This window comes from Cydia splendana, chromosome 25 (genome assembly GCF_910591565.1).
Source record: "Cydia splendana chromosome 25, ilCydSple1.2, whole genome shotgun sequence".
NCBI classification, from domain to species: Eukaryota; Metazoa; Arthropoda; class Insecta; order Lepidoptera; family Tortricidae; genus Cydia; species Cydia splendana.
Genome location: NC_085984.1, coordinates 5,751,870 through 5,770,810, shown reverse-complemented (window position 1 = coordinate 5,770,810; position 18,941 = coordinate 5,751,870). Strand labels below are relative to the sequence as shown.

The window sequence follows — 18,941 nt, the reverse complement described above, 5'->3', positions numbered from 1 at the left end:
ACATATAAAACGCTCACGCCGCCCTCACGCCCCGCCCGAAAAACGCGCCTGTGTGACGGAACCTTTAGCTAGCTTTATGAAATTCACGAGAGCGTTAAAAAACGTCGTTTTTCGGAGCGATTCGATATCGAAACTTCTCACACGTTTGCACGTTACAAGTTTTATTACATTACTTCAGAAGTAAACAAATAAGCATACGGCCCATCCGGACGCGGCTACCGCAGCTTATAGATGCCTTTCGGATGTATGAAACGTCATCAGCTCGAGCCCTGGATAGATCCGACGATACGCAGAGCAGCCGTAGGCTACGTGGTGCGCTCACAGGCGGTAGGTGGACTTGTCCGGCAGGTGGCACCAGCTCGTCCCTAGGCTACGTGGTGCGCTCACTGCTCGCTGGAGAGCAGCAGCGCGTCGTCGCGGCGCTGCAGGCGGTAGGTGGACTTGTCCGGCAGGTGGCACCAGCTCGTCCCTAGGCTACGTGGTGCGCTCACTGCTCGCTGGAGAGCAGCAGCGCGTCGTCGCGGCGCTGCAGGCGGTAGGTGGACTTGTCCGGCAGGTGGCACCAGCTCGTCCCTAGGCTACGTGGTGCGCTCACTGCTCGCTGGAGAGCAGCAGCGCGTCGTCGCGGCGCTGCAGGCGGTAGGTGGACTTGTCCGGCAGGTGGCACCAGCTCGTCCCTAGGCTACGTGGTGCGCTCACTGCTCGCTGGAGAGCAGCAGCGCGTCGTCGCGGCGCTGCAGGCGGTAGGTGGACTTGTCCGGCAGGTGGCACCAGCTCGTCCCTAGGCTACGTGGTGCGCTCACTGCTCGCTGGAGAGCAGCAGCGCGTCGTCGCGGCGCTGCAGGCGGTAGGTGGACTTGTCCGGCAGGTGGCACCAGCTCGTCCCTAGGCTACGTGGTGCGCTCACTGCTCGCTGGAGAGCAGCAGCGCGTCGTCGCGGCGCTGCAGGCGGTAGGTGGACTTGTCCGGCAGGTGCCGCACCAGCTCGTCCCTAGGCTACGTGGTGCGCTCACTGCTCGCTGGAGAGCAGCAGCGCGTCGTCGCGGCGCTGCAGGCGGTAGGTGGACTTGTCCGGCAGGTGGCACCAGCTCGTCCCTAGGCTACGTGGTGCGCTCACTGCTCGCTGGAGAGCAGCAGCGCGTCGTCGCGGCGCTGCAGGCGGTAGGTGGACTTGTCCGGCAGGTGGCACCAGCTCGTCCCTAGGCTACGTGGTGCGCTCACTGCTCGCTGGAGAGCAGCAGCGCGTCGTCGCGGCGCTGCAGGCGGTAGGTGGACTTGTCCGGCAGGTGGCACCAGCTCGTCCCTAGGCTACGTGGTGCGCTCACTGCTCGCTGGAGAGCAGCAGCGCGTCGTCGCGGCGCTGCAGGCGGTAGGTGGACTTGTCCGGCAGGTGGCACCAGCTCGTCCCTAGGCTACGTGGTGCGCTCACTGCTCGCTGGAGAGCAGCAGCGCGTCGTCGCGGCGCTGCAGGCGGTAGGTGGACTTGTCCGGCAGGTGGCACCAGCTCGTCCCTAGGCTACGTGGTGCGCTCACTGCTCGCTGGAGAGCAGCAGCGCGTCGTCGCGGCGCTGCAGGCGGTAGGTGGACTTGTCCGGCAGGTGCCGCACCAGCTCGTCCGTGAGCCGCACCAGCGCGCCGTTAGGGCCGGACACCAACACTGTGTCCACTTCCTGCCAAACGACACATTATATTAGTTTTTTGTATAACAGTCTTGAATGATTCACAGTTAGTTTCACCAAAGACATATGTAACTCCGTATAAGATGAATAAAGTCTAAGAAAAAAACGTGCCTCGGAAATGAAGAAAAAGTCATTCTCGGATAGATGGCGCACACACCTTTGGCCTATGGTCGGCTAGATGGCGTTGACGACACCGTTTTATATTTAACAATAATTTTAACACATAGGTATCAGTGAATGAACATGGGTCAAAATGATATAAAAATAATAAAATCATTTATCCATATATATAAATTTTTCGATAGTTTTATACGTTTTCATTTTGAGTTTTAGTCGTGTGTCGATAGATGGCAGTAAATTTACTGTGACTACAAAATTTACTATGACAGGCCCCCTCTATACTATCTATTCTCTTTGGTTTCACTAAACTTATATCGACCGGGATATAGACCGTGATTACCTTGTATTGTTTTCGAGCTCCCGAAAAGCAGCCCACGCACGAATGAGGGATCGCGCGGGACCGAGCGCGGTCTACATAACTTTGACACCCACAATTCTTCAAACAAAAACGTCACTTTTGACACTTGTTTGACACTGACATATCCAATCCATATCGTTTCAATATCTATAATAGTACTTGAAGTATGTATCTCATTGTTCGAATACGGCTGATATTCAGTCGAAATATCGGGAGCTCGAAAACAATAACAAAATGTAATCACGGTCCATATCCCGGTCGATATTGGATTAGTTTTTTGTTTTGATAAAAAATACCGAGGGACTCAAAACTTACTCAAATATTTAAAAACGGGTTGCAGGTTAAAGATTCGTTGTGGGATCGTCATTGAACCTCCTCGATCCAAATACATTTTGGTAAACATTGGATGAACACCCTAAACTATCTAACAAAGGAACCTAATCCACAAGAAAGCAGACAGCATGTACACAGTGTCTAGAGATGCGGTTGATCGCCGTAAGTTATAAATAGATCAATAAATGAGGGACCCGTTTGGGGCTATTCATAAATTACGTCATTTCAAATTAGGGGGGGGGGGGGGGTCTGGACATCGGATGATGGTAGCATGACGTAGGAGGAAACGGGGTCATTCGAAGCATGATTTTTGGATGATGTTAGGGGGGGGTCGAAAATCGACAAAAATCGATGAGGTAATTAATGGACAGCCCCTTTTCAGATGTTTTAATTTAGAAGTTTTCTCTGAAAGAAAATTCTTATACCTGTTAAAATATGGATTTTTATCATATATATTATTCATAGGTTCAAGTAATGCAGACGCTAAATCAAATTATGAGGGTGACAGGCGACAGGCAGCCAACACCGTTTTCATGAGGTGAACAACGCAGTCATCAGGGTCAGGATCAGGGATTATTGCAAGAGTCACATTCAATATTAACATTTTTCCACGTCATATTTTTAGCTTAGGGTTCATCTACACAGTAACGGGGGGAGGGGGGGTCATGCCAAGTGTGACAGACTGACAGTACGTATTAACATAGAGGAATACAGTAAGGATAGTGTTCATTCCATACATCAGTTTTGGTACCAAACCCACTATTATTTTCGCAGTCGACATCTAGCATCGAGTAGCGGAATTATCAGTACCGCTACTTGATACTAGAATTCTCGAGTGTCGCGACTCACGAAAATTGTATTGAACTACAATTTACAACTAATATTAAAAGCAGGAGGAGTTGAAAATAGAGTTCAGGATAATCCGGTTATAATATTAGCTGAAAATTGTCGAGTTATCGATCGTCAGAAAATTTATTATCAAGTAGCAGTACTGATAATTCCGCTACTCGATGCTAGATGTCGGCTACGAAAATAATAGTCGATTTGGTACTAAAACTGATGTAAGGAGTGAGCACTCTATGTAGTTTTTTTCTCTATGGTATTAAGGACCTATCTTTGGATGGTGTTTAGCAAAAATGTGTCAACCCACATTAATTTTTCAATAAAATGTCAACTTTAAGCGTCAATTTTTTGAGTTGACATCTTAATGCAAAATTAATGTGAGTTGACACATTTTTGCTAAACACCATCCCTTTATCCTGTGAAAAAGTGTGACAAGGGGGGAGGGGGGTCTAAATAATGAAAATGTTGTGTGATGTAATGAATGGTCGACCTTACCTTGTGTCCCTGTGCATGTGCCCGGTGCAGCGCCTGCAGCTTGTGCAGCAGCTCGGCGGCGCGGCACGAGTGCAGGTACAGCGCGGAGTACACGCCGCCGCCCGCGCTCACGTACACCGTCAGCCGAGGCTCGATGCGTCTGGAGGAACAATTCATAGAGACTGTTGTAGTTATGGCTAAAATAACCTAACAAATCTAATAATGTCAAGCACCGGTATAAAAGAGAAGTGCCTCAAACACAACGTACAATACAAAACGCCAAATTTTTATATGTTGATCTGCGAGCTATTGGTCAGATATTTGTTCCTGAGTCATGGATGTTTTCTATGTATCTAAGTATTTGGCGTCTATATTAACAATTTTCGGCTTCGCCTCAAATTGTTGCTCACGCCACTCGCCTTTTTTGACCTCTCTTAAACAACGGTTGCATAAAATACTATAATCGTATGGCTAACAATAATCGAATCGCTTAACCCTTTTCCAGGCATATTACGATTTATCGACCACATACGCGCCGTTAGAATTTCAACTTTATCATTCGGATTTAAGGTTCAAATTAGATTGGACTTTCGGGAAATGTGACTTATCTTCAAATTAGTCATCAAAGCTGGATTAATTGGAATGTGTTTGGTTTTTTTGGGAAACCTTAATAGAATGGTGCGGCCTGGAAAAGGGCTAAATTCGGACCCTAAAATTGGACCTGCCTAACAGAAATTATAGACACAGAATTACAATGGAAATATAACAGACATAGTACTCACTTGGCGTGCAGAGCGTTGAATAGCCGTATGCCGTCGGCCAGGCCGCAGATCTGAATGATGTCGTCACGGGACAGTCTGCGAAACAAATAACACCAATCCGGTTATGGCATCTGTTTATAGGGTTCCGTACCCAATCGGTAAAAACGGGACCCTATTACTAAGACTCCACTGTCCGTCTGTTTGTCTGTCACCAAGCTGTATCTCATGGACCGTGATAGCTAGCCAGTTGAAATTTTCACATATGATGTATTTCTGTTGCCGCTATAACAACAAATACTAAAAAGTGCGGAACCCTCGGCGGGCGAGTCCGACTTGCACTTGTCCGGTTTTTTTATTATTATTTGGGCCATTTACATGGTATCGGTTGGAACTTCTTAAATTGAAGTGTTTCGAACTTCTAAATACAACGGAAAACGAGAAAAATATGTACCATTCGTTACTCTCTTTCAAAAAATATTAGGCGGTTATAGGCCAAGAAAGGTACGCTCGGCTAGTATGGCGGAATGGAAATAATTAGTAATAGCTGAAATTTTCGGTGTATGGGACAGATAATAAATCTAGTGATTACGTCGACACATAATCCAAATAAATATATTACATTTAGGTATTTAAAAAAAAATGTAAAAATATAAAAAATCACAGAAAGTTTGTAAAAAATATTAATAACATTTTTTAAATTTATACTCATAGAGAAATATTTGCTTTATGACATTAAGCATGAATCACACAAAAAATAATTCTGTATCCTACATTTAAAGTAAGTAACCTACGGTTATTATTAAATTCAGTATATTTCCGTCCTCAAAAATGGTAATAGGCTATTTTTTCTCTCATTATTTCCAAATTACAATAAGTACAAGCGTTGCAATTTAATCGTACACTAAATAATACCGTATGGGAGGTTTTATGGGGTTGTGCATTAATTGCCTGGTTAAAAATGGTAATAGATCAATATCATATGGGATTTTTATTATGAATTCTCCTTCATCGAATACTGTAAAAATCGGCTTGAAATATGATTCGTAACACAAAAAACCATCAAAAACGTTATCGTTGCTTTAAAGTTGCCGCGCACGAGCCAGCGAGCTAACGCGATTGGTCGTTGCATGGAGCGGGGCGACGGAACGATGAAACTTCCATCGCCCCGAGCGCGAATATTTAAAAAAGTATTTAGTATATTTACTATTTACTCGGTCAAAACATATGTACCAGTGAACGTAAAAAATATGGGAGACTAGATTCGAACTAATTATCAGCTTTAATCTGGGCAAGAGTGCTGTAAATAAGAAAGTAAATTTTACGTAATTGCAGGCTTTCCGTCTTTGCGTGCGCGTTAAATTTAATACAATAATAGGCCAATTATATAGGGCTATTATACTGACACACACCCAATTTGATAGCAGAAAAAGACGCGAAATTAAAATTTTCTTAGGGAAATCAAATCTTCGCGCCTATAAGTTTAAACTTTAGGTTTCAATAGCGGTCATTTAAGTACCACCCCTCACCACTAAAATGTAATTATCAAAAACGACAGTTGCTAATGTTCCCCAAAGTAAGCATTTCTAGTTAATGCTGCAATACAGTGGTACCGGGCACCTTGCGACGCAAGGCCGAGCAGGAATCGCAAACCTTAAAATATTTGCACTAATTAATTGAGTTAGGATTTTGTTAGTACTCTTTAATTGAATAGCAAAAAATATAAGTTATGCATTAGAAATACCGTTTTTATTCGATTTTTAATTAAGTAATTATTGTTAAACTTATTTTTACCGTGTCGTGTCGGTTAAAATTTCACTAGTAACATCATTTGGCGACTAGGGCAATAAAAGTCGACACCACAACCAACAAATTAACAAACAACAATAACCAACAAATTAACAAACAACAAAAATTTGCAGTAATATTCCAAAACTCGACTGAACGCAAGCGCACCGAACCGTGTCGCTCCCCTGACGCGACTCAGTGTCATAAAACGTAAGGCCGTGGTATTAACGACAGCGGATAGCTGAGCGGCGAGCGGTGACTGCAGGCGGCAATAAGGTGTTCAGTTAATGTTTTTATAATTTGAAATGACTTCGTTTCCATGTAGAAATAACCAAACAGACTTTAGAAGCATTTAATATTTTATTTGTGGCCGTATAAATTATGTTTTATTGGTAAATTAACTACAATTATTCATATTTGTGGATAAAACAATATACATACTATAATTAATACTAAATTAACATTAAATAAATACATTATTTATGACATAAAAATACATTGCGCGTATTTAACTACTTAGCACTGTTTAATTACGATACTTGCAAGCAAGTAGTAAAGTATATGGCTCCATCCTATCCTGTACCACGATATACAAGCGATAACATTTTTGCGACAGTTTTGTATAGATAATGGATTTGTCGCTAGAAAATTACGATATCGAGATAAAAGTCAGGTCTCTGAGCGCTATTGAAACCTAACGCTATACATGTTTTAAATTTGCCGCGCTTTTTCTAGTCAAGCTGAATGTGTTTCACTATAGAATAGTAATCGAATTGGTTCAGATTTAACGTTTAATGCATATAAATAACATAATTAGTAAATAACATAATTTTGGACTAAGTACATTATACATACCTACATGACATCAGGCTATGGTTTGGCTCACCGTGACCCTGAACGGCGCGGTAATGTGTTACGGCTGTTAAGTGAAGTCCAGACGGGATGATCAAATCGACCGATTTGATCAGAAATGAAATTGGGGTCAATCTCCAAATTAAGCAACAATTAAACAACTGTACCGATATTTGGAACCTCAGAATAATATACCCGGCCGGATACCGGATAGTAACTTTGCTTGATTTCAGAGTAAACAAATTGGATTTAAGAAACAGTCACGGTCATATTGTACATTACTCGTTTATTATTTCAAAACAATTTAAACATCCACTCACTTGCACGCGTAGGTACCTACTCATTTCGAACATAGAAATGAGTCCGCGCCAATGTTCACCACGAAACAGGTTAAAACCTGCACAATGCGCACCTAAAAACCGAAATGTAGGTATTGTTAAATTTAGTTTGTAGTTAATTAGTTTTTTGGTGTAAGTGTATGAACCAAGGTCTGAAATAAATGATTTTTTATTTTTTTTATTGTTCCGCCGGCCGAAGATTCGGCGGTCGGATACCGAATATTTGGCCGACGGTCGGGCCGAATATCCGGTATCCGACCAAACAACTATCCATTGCATTTCTAATTGAGAGTGGCAACACTATCGTAGGTCGTATTGCCCTTTTCTAGCATATACGTCCCTCGCTCCTACACTCCCACCACACAGGCAGGTTGCTTTGTCAGTTATACAAGGCAAATTTTCAAGTCATTGGCATGCTGTTTTTCCATCTGGAAGGTCGTGAAGCTAAACTGCTGGTGAGTTTTTGAATTTGTACCTCAGTTTAGCTGACTATATTGAAATAGTTATTTATTTTACAAGGGGGCAAAGTTGTTGTTTAACCGCTCGTGCTAATATTGATACTTGAGCAAGTAAAACATTCGAAACATGGAATCTTGAGCTTTGCGAGGGTTTCAAAGCACGAGGGTTAAACAAAATTTGCCCCAAGTGAAACACAAAATGTTTCACCACACCGACCCGAAGCAAATATTAAATGTAAAAATATCATACAAAATCAAATACAAATGAATTTTATTAAATATTTATGATTTAAAAGTCAATTCTACCAGCAAACATAAGAAAACAACTCAAAACTTGCATTTGATTCCTTTGCCTCACTTGTGAATAAAATGAAACTTTGCTCTCAGTCTTTGAAGTGCAAAGTAAGCCTTTCCGAGCTGGTGTGAAATAAATAATTAAATTTTTCACGCCACTGTTCGGAAATGTGGCAATCTATTGCCTTGGTCTAAAACCAAGCTGGAAAGTAGGCAATAGCTGTAGCACTTGAACCACCACTACTACACTCGCGTGCAAAAGTATTGCATCACTTTGCATTTTTTCGTCCGCACCCAATATCTTTGTAATTCTATACCCGATTCTGAAAATTTTGGTATCAACTGAAAGCTTATAATGTAACGCATTAGAAAAATGGTAAATTCAATGAAATTTCGAATCTGAAGACTATAAAAAATCATAAAACTGAAAGTAGTCGCATAATGCTCCAAAAATAAATTCGGAAACTTGAGAATATAAGTCATTTTTTTAATACAATATCGTATATTATTATTAAATTAATACTTGGTATTGCCACCTACAGGCCTCCTTTCACAAACCAGGTGGTTTTTCATAGACGTAATTAATTTTCTAATGTGATCATGAGGAATAGCGTCCCACTCCTCCAGCAAGGCTCCCTTCAACTCCTCAACATTGACCAGGGCAGGATTCCGCTTTCGAACCCTCCTTTTTAGGTAGTCCCACACGTGTTCAATGGGGTTAAGGTCCGGGCTCATCGCTGGCCAGTCCATTGTGTCGATGCCCACTTCGAGAAGGTAGGCTGCGGTGGCCCTAGCGGTATGACATGGGACATTATCCTGCATTAGGATGAACCCCTCATCAAAAATACCGGCATAAGGAACAACATGTTCCTCCAGGATATCAGTGATGTACTTGGCAGCGGTCAATCCACTGTCACGGCCCCCGCCAGGCACGAAAACCAGTTCTGTCCGCCCGTCGTAGGAAATGCCGCCCCAGAACATTACGGATCCACCGCCATAGGCGACCCTTTCGGAGAAGAAACATTGAGCGAACTGTTCTTCTGGCCTTCTATAGACTCTTCCTTTTCGGACACATCCATTCAAACACATTCTGCACTCTTTCAAGAAGAGAACTGGGGTTCATTGCTCAATGGTCCAGTCCTTGTGATTTTCAGTAAACTCTCTTTAGGCTGTACGGTGTCGCGCCAGCAATCTGGGCACCGCTGCGGGCCTCCTGGGTGTCAAGTTCGCTTTCTTAAGTCTTCTTCTTATTGTCTACTCACTGGCAGCCACTCCTCGTACCTCACGCAGACGCTGCTGGATGGCAATGCTGGTCTGGTGTCGATCTCGGAGAGATGTTGTGACAAAGAAGCGGTCGTCCCTCTCTGATATACACTCTCTGCGGCCGCTTCTTGGTCTTGAAGTAAAGGATCCAGTCCCCTGGAACCTCTGGTAAACTCTGCAAACTGCAGATTGGCTTAAATTCAGCTCGGCAGCTACTGAACGTTGGCTACGCCCCGCTTGCAGGGGCTGGATGATTTGGCGGACTTCAGCTTCAGTGGTTTCCATTTTTCCAGGTCTTTTTCACGGGAAAATACGCGGAGATATGTAACGATCGACTTCTGATAAGTGACTGATAACAACCCCTTCTCTACCCCCGTTTTATAAGGGTCAAGGGTAACGCAACTCGTGCGCGTGATAACGTGAAACCGCTCACAAATCGGGAAAATGCCGATAATTTGAAAAATACTGGGCCGATTTCCATGTTTTTTTACTTTTCGTAAAGCTAAAACTTCAAGGAACATGATTACATTAAAATAATTTAGAGAAATTAACCAGTTTACAAATATATTGGATGCGGACGAAAAAATGCAAAGTGATGCAATACTTTTGCACGCGAGTGTACAATGTTTCATTATTATCATCATCTGTCATTGGTGACAGTTCGCTACAGCAATGAGTATAATTTAAAACATAAAAATCAATAAAAGGTCTTTTTTGGCGCAAATTTTTCCTTCAAAAATAAATTTAGGTTATTTATAGGACCAATTTCTTGTTTAAAAAAAAACGAATGTCAAACTATTCATTCATTCAGTCAGTTCATTCGATTCACGCTTAAGGCGTTTTTTACTTTTGTAGCTGTTTGTGTTTTTTTTTAGCAAAAACGCTTCTAAGTTTAGAGTCCGTTTGAAGCAAACAACATAAAAACGCCTCTTAAATGTGATAAAAAAGAAAAAAGGCGGGATCGGAAAATTCTCACTGAATTGGATAGTACTATAAAATATAAGAAACACGTATCTACGCTCGCTATAAAAATGAGTTCTTCTAGTGAAGAAAATGATATTCTTACGCTGACGCCTACCGAAATTCAAGAGACAGCACAGGCAGTGGCTAGTAATTTGCTACCAGAGAAATCGCGGGCTAGTACTTATAGTTATCCAAATGTTTCCTTATTTCCTCGCAGTAGTCGTGAAAAGCACTATGTAATGCCTCGGCCGGAAACGCTAAAGATGGAGTCGTATTATTCGAGGGCCTCCACCAACGTGTCGGCCCTCAAACTCACTCGTCCATCTTTTAGCGGTTTTCCGTCCTCTCCTACAATGTACTATAGTTGTCCGTTAAATTATCTAGCAAATAAAAACGATCCGGAATAGTGATGTGAAAGTGCAAGAGGATATTAGAAAGAGAGATGCCTAAGAGTAGCATACCATAATGAATACATGTGTCTTAGCTGTATATTGTATTGTTATAAATAATGTTAAAAATGCTTTATGTTGTTAATGTGTTCCAAATTGTGCTGCTTTGGCATTAGCTGTAAGGTGCAATTTGTTATTTGAATTAATAAATAAATACAATAAATGTTAATTTTACAAAATGTACCTATCAAATTGTATACTTTACTAAATATCTCTCTACATAATAAGTATATCATAGGATATGTATAATCACATTGGTTTGGCGTCTTCCCACCACCAGGCGATAACAAACATGTTTCAATATTATTCTTAGGTTCCGAATATCGGTACAGCTGTTTAATGACAGCATTTACACAAAAATAAAACGCTAATTAAATAACTTATCATATTCGGAACTACAGATGCAACGGATAGTTGTTTGGCCGCATACAGGATACGGGAGGTACGGCCTGACCATAGGCCGAATATTCAGTATTCAGCCGCCGAATATTCGGCCGGCGGAAATATTCAGGTTTTTCAGGTGCGCATTGTGGAAGTTTTGGCCTGTTTCGTAATGAACTTTCGCGCGGTATATAGGTCTATCACTAGGTACGAAATTAGTGCGCGAGCTAGTGAATGGAACGTTTAAATTGTTTTAAAATAATAATCGAGTACGATTATATTCCGATATCAAGCATAGTTATTTAGTACCCTTATTTTAGTATCCGGTATCCGTCCGGATATTAAAATAAGGGCGAGATAGGATACCGGATAGTAACCGAATATCCGGTGCATCTCTATTCGGAACCTAAATTTTTAATCCTGCATGGTGCAAATATGTATAATATTGAGACAATTACTTGAAAATTTGTCTTGTATAACTGACAAAGCAACCTGCCTGTGTGGTAGGAGTGTGGGGTAGAGAGGGAGGTATATGCTAGAAAAAGACAATACGACCTAGGGGCTGTCCATACATGACGTCATCTATTTTTGACGATTTTTGTCGCCCCCCCCCCCCTATAAAATCATCAAAAAATCATGCTTCGAATGACACCGTTTCCACCTGCGTCATGCTACCATCATCCGATGTCCAGACCCCCCCCCCCCCCCAAATTTGAAATGACTTAAATTTATGAATAGTGTTGGTAGGTTGCTATGACTATGAAACCGTTGTTGTTGTAATGTCTGTACAATCAACCGTCAGTCATCTGATTTTATGTATCAAATATATTCCTCGATATTCCACTGCGACTTATTATTCTTCAAATAGCCCCCTACGACAGTGTTGCCACTCTCAATATTATTTATTCTTAGGTTCCGAATATGGTAAGTTATTTAATTAGCGTTTTATTTTTGTGTAAAACGCTGTCATTTTAAAGCCGTACTTTTCGCCTTATTGCAAAGGAGTAAGGTGCAAAAGTGTAAACATATATTTCACGTCGACTCTTATTATACTATGTTATACTTATTATGGAACTTACTATGTTATACTTATTATGGAACGTAAACTATGAATTGAAAGAGCACGAAATAGTCAATATAATACGTTTGTTGAAAAAAAAAGTCTACAGACGCTTAGGCGCGAAGGGTTATTGTCTCATAGAAAATTTGAATTTCGCGCCTTTTTCTACTGACAAAGTTGTTGGATAGACGTTAATATCAAATTAAAGAGTGGGCCTACACACTTCGCTGTGACAGAATGTGAAAGTGTCACCAAAACTGTCAAATGACTACGATAATAAGTATTCCTTTTATAATGCCACTCCACACTATGCCATTCTGAAATTAAATAAGAACGATAGATAGTCATGCGCAATTTTTATTTTTGTAGTGGGTCATAATTGACGTATATAATTACGAATATAATTTGAACATCAACCAATAATATTGGATATGATATCAGTTATTTTTAATCAGCTATCATTCACGCGCGCGTTCATTTTGCCCAGACTTGGCCGCACAAATATTTGGTGCGAGCGAGACGCCCGCGCACGTTCGAATTGGCCTGTCACTTGTAGCAACTTGTAGGTAAGTACATACTTACCTACATACTATCCACGCGTCCTTGGCACGAACTCCCGCCACCGCCCGCATTGAAACTGTCCCCGCGCGCCGCAAGGAAATGTAATCCTTAGCATTAGCGCAAAGAGTTCAAATTTGGTAGTTTCATTTAGCGAATTTGATAAAATGCACATATTTATTACATTGACCATATTTTTGTGTGATTATGTATTGAATATCACTTTGAACGTTATCAGAACAAAGTCTGCAAGAAATTATATCTATAACCATTTTTTCTAGCATGTTTAAGGCGTAAATATATATACAAGTGATACAAATAATATTGATGTCGGATTCTCGGATAAATAGCTTAATGAGGTAGTTTTATGGTAATTCAATCAAAGACCTAATTATTACTTTTTTTTTATATCAAGTCACGACGTATATCCGTGAGGCCCCGCCATTTATTGAATGAGTTATTTTCCGTGTTAATATTTTGACTGATTCCATTGTCGACTCATTATAAATATTATTTTCGTCACGTTTACGAACTAAAAATACTATTACTATTTTTAACAAACAAGAACGGCTCTTTTTTTTAACTATTTTTTTTACCTACTTCCGGACAGAAAGTTTTTTGGATTCGAAAATAAAGTATCTTAAAATGATCTAAAGAACAGGAATAAAAAAAAAATTGCCTATTACTAATTAATGTTTAACGTAAGCGTATCTTTACTGGAGTATTATTACAGCCTACGATAACGATGAGTCGTACGATTTCGTTTCTCATTAACTGGTATTTATATCTAATAGAATCTTAATCATTGAATTGAAAAGCAACGTCATAAATTCATATTTCAAGCGTCGTCGGGGCCTGACGATATGGGTAAACAAATTTACCCTCCTTCTGACGCAGTCGGGTAAAAAGGTACTCAACGATGTTGCTACTCTAGCCTCGTAAGGCCCCGCGTACTTGTACAGATACAAATTAAATTCGAGTTATGAACTCTTATAGAAATAAAAGGAAGTTCCAATAGGGTATTATAATACTGTATTTAAAATAAATTATTTTACACCATGCATGAAATAAAGCACCAGATAATTATTAGAAAAACACAGATAGGAGTTATTTTTAAACACAAGTTTTATTTAATAAATCGGATAGAAATATAAAAAGTAGGCGAGTTGACCGTGACGTCACGATGTAATGTTTCATATAAATTCCATATTAGCAAATCGTTTTGACAGTTCTAAAAAAGTAACTGATTTGACTAGTAGGAAAATACCCTATTTCAAGCAATCATTCCAAAATTTGGATTGGGTCTTACGAGCCTAGGGCACGGTCAACTTAAGGCACGGTCAACTTAAGGCACAATCAACTTAAATTCTGTAAAGATGCTGTCGAAATTGAATTGTAACATTTATTTACATAGTCGCAAATGACGAGTACGTATACGTTCAATATGAATCAGCTTTATCCGGATTATTCTGGATATTTCATGTTGCCTGCGCGTCATATAGTAAAATTTGTTTTAAGGCTTCGTCACACAGGCGCGTTTTCCGGGCGGGGCGTGAGCGGGGCGCGCCGCTTTTACATATAAAACACTCACGCCGCGCTCACGCCCCGCCCGGAAAACGCGCCTGTGTGACGGAACCTTTAGTTCCACACCCATATTAAATCGGAGCTAAATGTTCATTAGGTAAATGATAGGGGAAAATAATGAGTGTAAATTTTTTTTTTCCAAAAATATTTATATTTAAAAGTATTTTGATGGGGTTCTGGGTTAAAAGGTCAGATGGCGATCCATGCCTTTAGATTACCCTTACGTTCCTATACCTTAACTAGCGACCCGCCCCGCCTTCGCACGGGTTACCAAATCATACACCTAAACCTTCCTCAACAATCACTCTATTGATAGTGAAAAGTTGAAAACCGTATGAAAAACGTTTAGTCGTTTTTGAGTTTATCGCGAACAAACACACAAACAGACAGACGCGGCGGGGGACTTTGTTTTATAAGGTGTAGTGATACTTACAGTAAGGTGTAGTGATACTAAAGGCTTCGTCACACGGGCGCGTTTTCCGGGCGGGGCGTGAGCGGGGCGCGCCGCCTTTACATATGAAACGCTCACGCCCCGCTCACGCTCCGCCCGGAAAACGCGCGTGTGAGACGGTACCTTTACAGTAAAATGATATCGATTTGAGAGGAAATTGTTTTGAGTTATTCAGTGAGGCTGGGATGAGTGGCATGTTACCTGAGCAGGTCGGCGCCGGAGAAGTTGGCGAAGGTGGTAGCGTGCTGCGCGAAGCGGTGCCGCGCCAGCCACGCCGCCGTGTCGCCCGCGCCCGCCTCCGCAGGCAGACCCAAGTTCTGCAACCATCATAACATCATCGATCCAACTCGTTGCACCTCAGTTAGGGTGGTTCAAAAAACCTTTTTTTTTATTTTCCTACAGGGCACCCCCTTATTTTTTTACACTTATTATGCTGATAATTTACACCAAGTTTCGTAACTTTATCTCAACTACAAGGGGGTGCTCAACCACTTTGAAATTTTGTATGTTGTATGAAAGCCAAAAAAAAAAAGTATTTATTATTCAGAATTTTATTTAAGTATCTGTTTTCACACTATTTGCACATGTCATTTATTAGTTTTAAAATAAAAAAAAAACGTTTTTATTTATATTTTTTATAATTTTTCTAAAGTAAGATTTTTTGAATTTCACCTAAAAAATCATAAACATAGAAATAAAAATGTTTATTTACTTAATAACTTTTAAATCACACTTTCTAATAATGTCAAAACTACTACTTACATAAAAATCTAAAAAATAATAATTATTTTTTTTTGGATTTCATACAACTTGAAAAATTTCAAAGTGTTTGAGCACCCCCTTGTAGTTGAGATAAGATTATAAAACTTGGCGTATTTTGTCAATATAATAAGTGTAACAAAATGACGGGGTGCCGCTTCTTCTAACTAGAGTTTGAATGTTTCCCATACAAACGTGAACCACCCTAACCTCAGTCACAGTACACTAAGAACAGTACGGTTACCATCAGTTTGTCACTGGCATAAACGCCGTCGAGAACGTAATTTACTTTCTATACATCTCGCTCGCACTCGCATATTAGTGCAAACGGGACGTATAGACAGTAAATTACGTTCTCGACGGCGTTTATGTCAGTGACAAACTGATGGTAACCGTACAGTAGTGAATCTAAGGCCGCTCGGCAAGTTATTTGCCTACTCTTGCGTTGGCGCTTAGGGTTGTCACTTTTATTTTTAGTTAAATATATTTGCGTATTATGAGTAGCACTACGTTTCTATTTATTATAATATAATGAAATGTTCTATCAATTCATAAATGAAGTATAAATAAAACGCTTTTTAAATATTAACATTAGGAAATGGCAGTTATTAAAAAAATTATAAATTCGATACAGAAAAATATTCCTCCGGTTTCTGCATGTTCGGAACGCTTTATTGTTAGCGGTATAGCGGTTAAAGTAAATTCTCATCCTTACGTATAACTTTAATAGTAAAAAGGTTTTAGGGAAGCATGGGCAAGTAGGTATTATGAAGAATGACAAGTCCGGGTTTGAGGAGTCGTTATTGAGACACTATATTTTTTTTCTACTGTACGACTGTAATTTTTGAATTAAGATTTCTTATACCAAACTGCAAATGGGTATTTTTAATGTACGGGCTCCCAACTCAACTATAATATTCATTTCGATACAGTTTAGTCAACTATAATGAAAATGACCAATCACAGCTCGCCGCGGTGAAGAGGACGAAACAAAACCATAGCTCAAATTAATTATTTATTTTAGGTTGTATAGTAGAAACAATTGGTTCATAAATCAGAAACGCGCATGTGATACCCTTAATATAGCAACATCCATAGACTACGAAAACCACTTAGTGTTGCTTGTTAGTCTCCATAGGCTACGGTGGCCAAATTCGAGAAAACAACTGTCTAAAATTGAATTTAGCGCGGAGCAAGTACCAGGGCCTCATGAGTTACGAGAAGGTGTCGTTGACCAGCCCGCCGGGCCGCGGCGGCCGGGGCGCGTACCAGTATTATGAAGGTATCGCGGCTGCTCCCGTATCTTATAGTGTAAACAACTTTATTTACGGTATTTGACACATTATGACTGACGTATATAGAGATGTAACTAACGCATATCGATTGTCACAGCAAGCGATTACGATTGGATGGCACGTAGACTGAGGTATCGAATTGTGACGTATAATGAATTTTTATTTGAGATTTAAATAAAGCTAGAATTATATGGTTTTCCCGCAAGCTACCGGTCGGTCGGTGTATTTAATACACCGACCGAGTAGGTCGCACCCATTGTCAAAATTGAAACTAACTGGGGATCTATTTTAAAGTTTATTTATGTTATTTCTGTGTCAAATTTGTTGTCTGTTAAGTGACGATAAATATATCCATATTTACAGTTAATTATCCACCTTTTCCTTATTTTTATTAAAAGAAAAATGAAAAATTCATATCGATTTACTTAGACGACTACCGATTCATAACGATGGTGTTCGGCCAACCCTAAAATTAAAAAAAAAAAGACGTAGAACGTAAACGTTCGCAGTGCAGTTGTTTTCCTTTGTGATTTCGATGTGCAAAACATTTTACGTAGTGTTGCTGTAGTGAGTGACAGACGTCAAATACCGTAAATAACGTTGTTTACACTATAGCTGTATACTTTTGGTTTGGTTTGTTTGTATGATTCTACTAGTTTAAAGTATTATTTTTGTTGATTCGTAGAAAAAGTATTGTATACAATAGTGATATAATCAAGCTTTTCAATCTAGTACCTTACTTATACTATTGCCTCTGTTCATAGTCATGATCAAAAAAATTAAGGCGTACCGTCAGAGCAGACAAATGCGAGCGGGCGGGTAGCGTACTCGAATGCGCGCGATCACAGTCGCGGTACGGCCCACACTGCCGCCACCGTATTCCCCCGTATATTATGCTAATGTGTGCGTGGCAGCGCGTGCGTACACGGCGCCCGGCGCGCACGCACACATTCAAGCCGGCAGCGGCACATTTCTATGAAGATTCACTACTGTTCTTATACTGTGCCTCAGTGGTAGGCAATGTTTAGATAGAATATCGAAAATGTAACCATCGGTGATTTCTGTAGGTGTAGCTGTAGACCATCTTGTATTTAATCTTTTGAACGCCAAACGGCGCATCCATTTGCCGTGCCACTCACGCCATGGCGGTAAAATTTAGTTTTGTGAATAAATAATGCCAACCTAAATGCGGGGTGTTTTTCAGTAGATTTTCATCAAAAAGATCGACGTCAAATACCATCTTTGGCGTCGTTGTCACGATTTTGCGTTGACGTCAGTTGCCGTCTGTGGCGTTCAAAAGGTTAAAAACGAGTGGCCTTAAAAATGTCCTGCAAAAAAAAGTGCGAAACGAAAGGCTTGACCGCAGTTCACTAGCCCAATATCACAGGGTTCTATGTTTCACTTTTATCGAACTGAAATTTGAACATTGTCATAGTGACATTAAGTCGAATTTCAACTAATCTTGAAAATGTAACATAGAACTTTGAGCCAGCGAGTTGTCAGGTTAAGACCTTGCGGTGCGAACGTGTAGTGTATTCTAACAGAAGTGAAGTAGTAGTAGTGAAGTCAGGAAGTCTGAGAGAGTAACTATAGCTGGTACATTAGTAATGTGGCGAGTACCTTGTCGGGATCTTCAGCGGGTTGTGGCAGATCGGGCAAGATGGCGCCGGGCGAGTGGCACGGCGACGTGGTCACTTTCATCTCAGACTCACTACAACAAAAAGTATATTTTTAAACAATTGTTTTGAAATTTATTGTTGGAAACTCAAACTTTATAAAAAATAAAACAAAATACTGCAATTCGGGATACAATATCAAGAGTGCAAGATATGTACACTTGTACAGTCACCTGCACTAGTCTCTTCGAAGGCCGCAAAAATATC

At 40.6% G+C, this 18,941-nt stretch overlaps 1 protein-coding gene across 3 annotated transcripts in view; it reads right to left on the bottom strand.

Annotated features, from left to right (window-relative positions):
- Positions 1-151: 151 nt before the first annotated feature.
- Positions 152-18,941, bottom strand: part of LOC134802729 (transcription factor CP2) — a 65,998-nt gene continuing 47,208 nt past the window's right edge. For all 3 annotated transcript variants that reach the window (XM_063775391.1, XM_063775392.1, XM_063775393.1), the window contains 5 exons: positions 18,679-18,769; positions 15,206-15,321; positions 4,590-4,664; positions 3,829-3,967; positions 152-1,670 (listed from right to left, as the gene is read on the bottom strand). In XM_063775391.1, the coding sequence (XP_063631461.1) occupies positions 1,530-1,670; positions 3,829-3,967; positions 4,590-4,664; positions 15,206-15,321; positions 18,679-18,769 (562 nt within the window). In that variant the 3' untranslated portion in view covers positions 152-1,529. The remainder of the gene's footprint in view (positions 1,671-3,828; positions 3,968-4,589; positions 4,665-15,205; positions 15,322-18,678; positions 18,770-18,941) is intronic.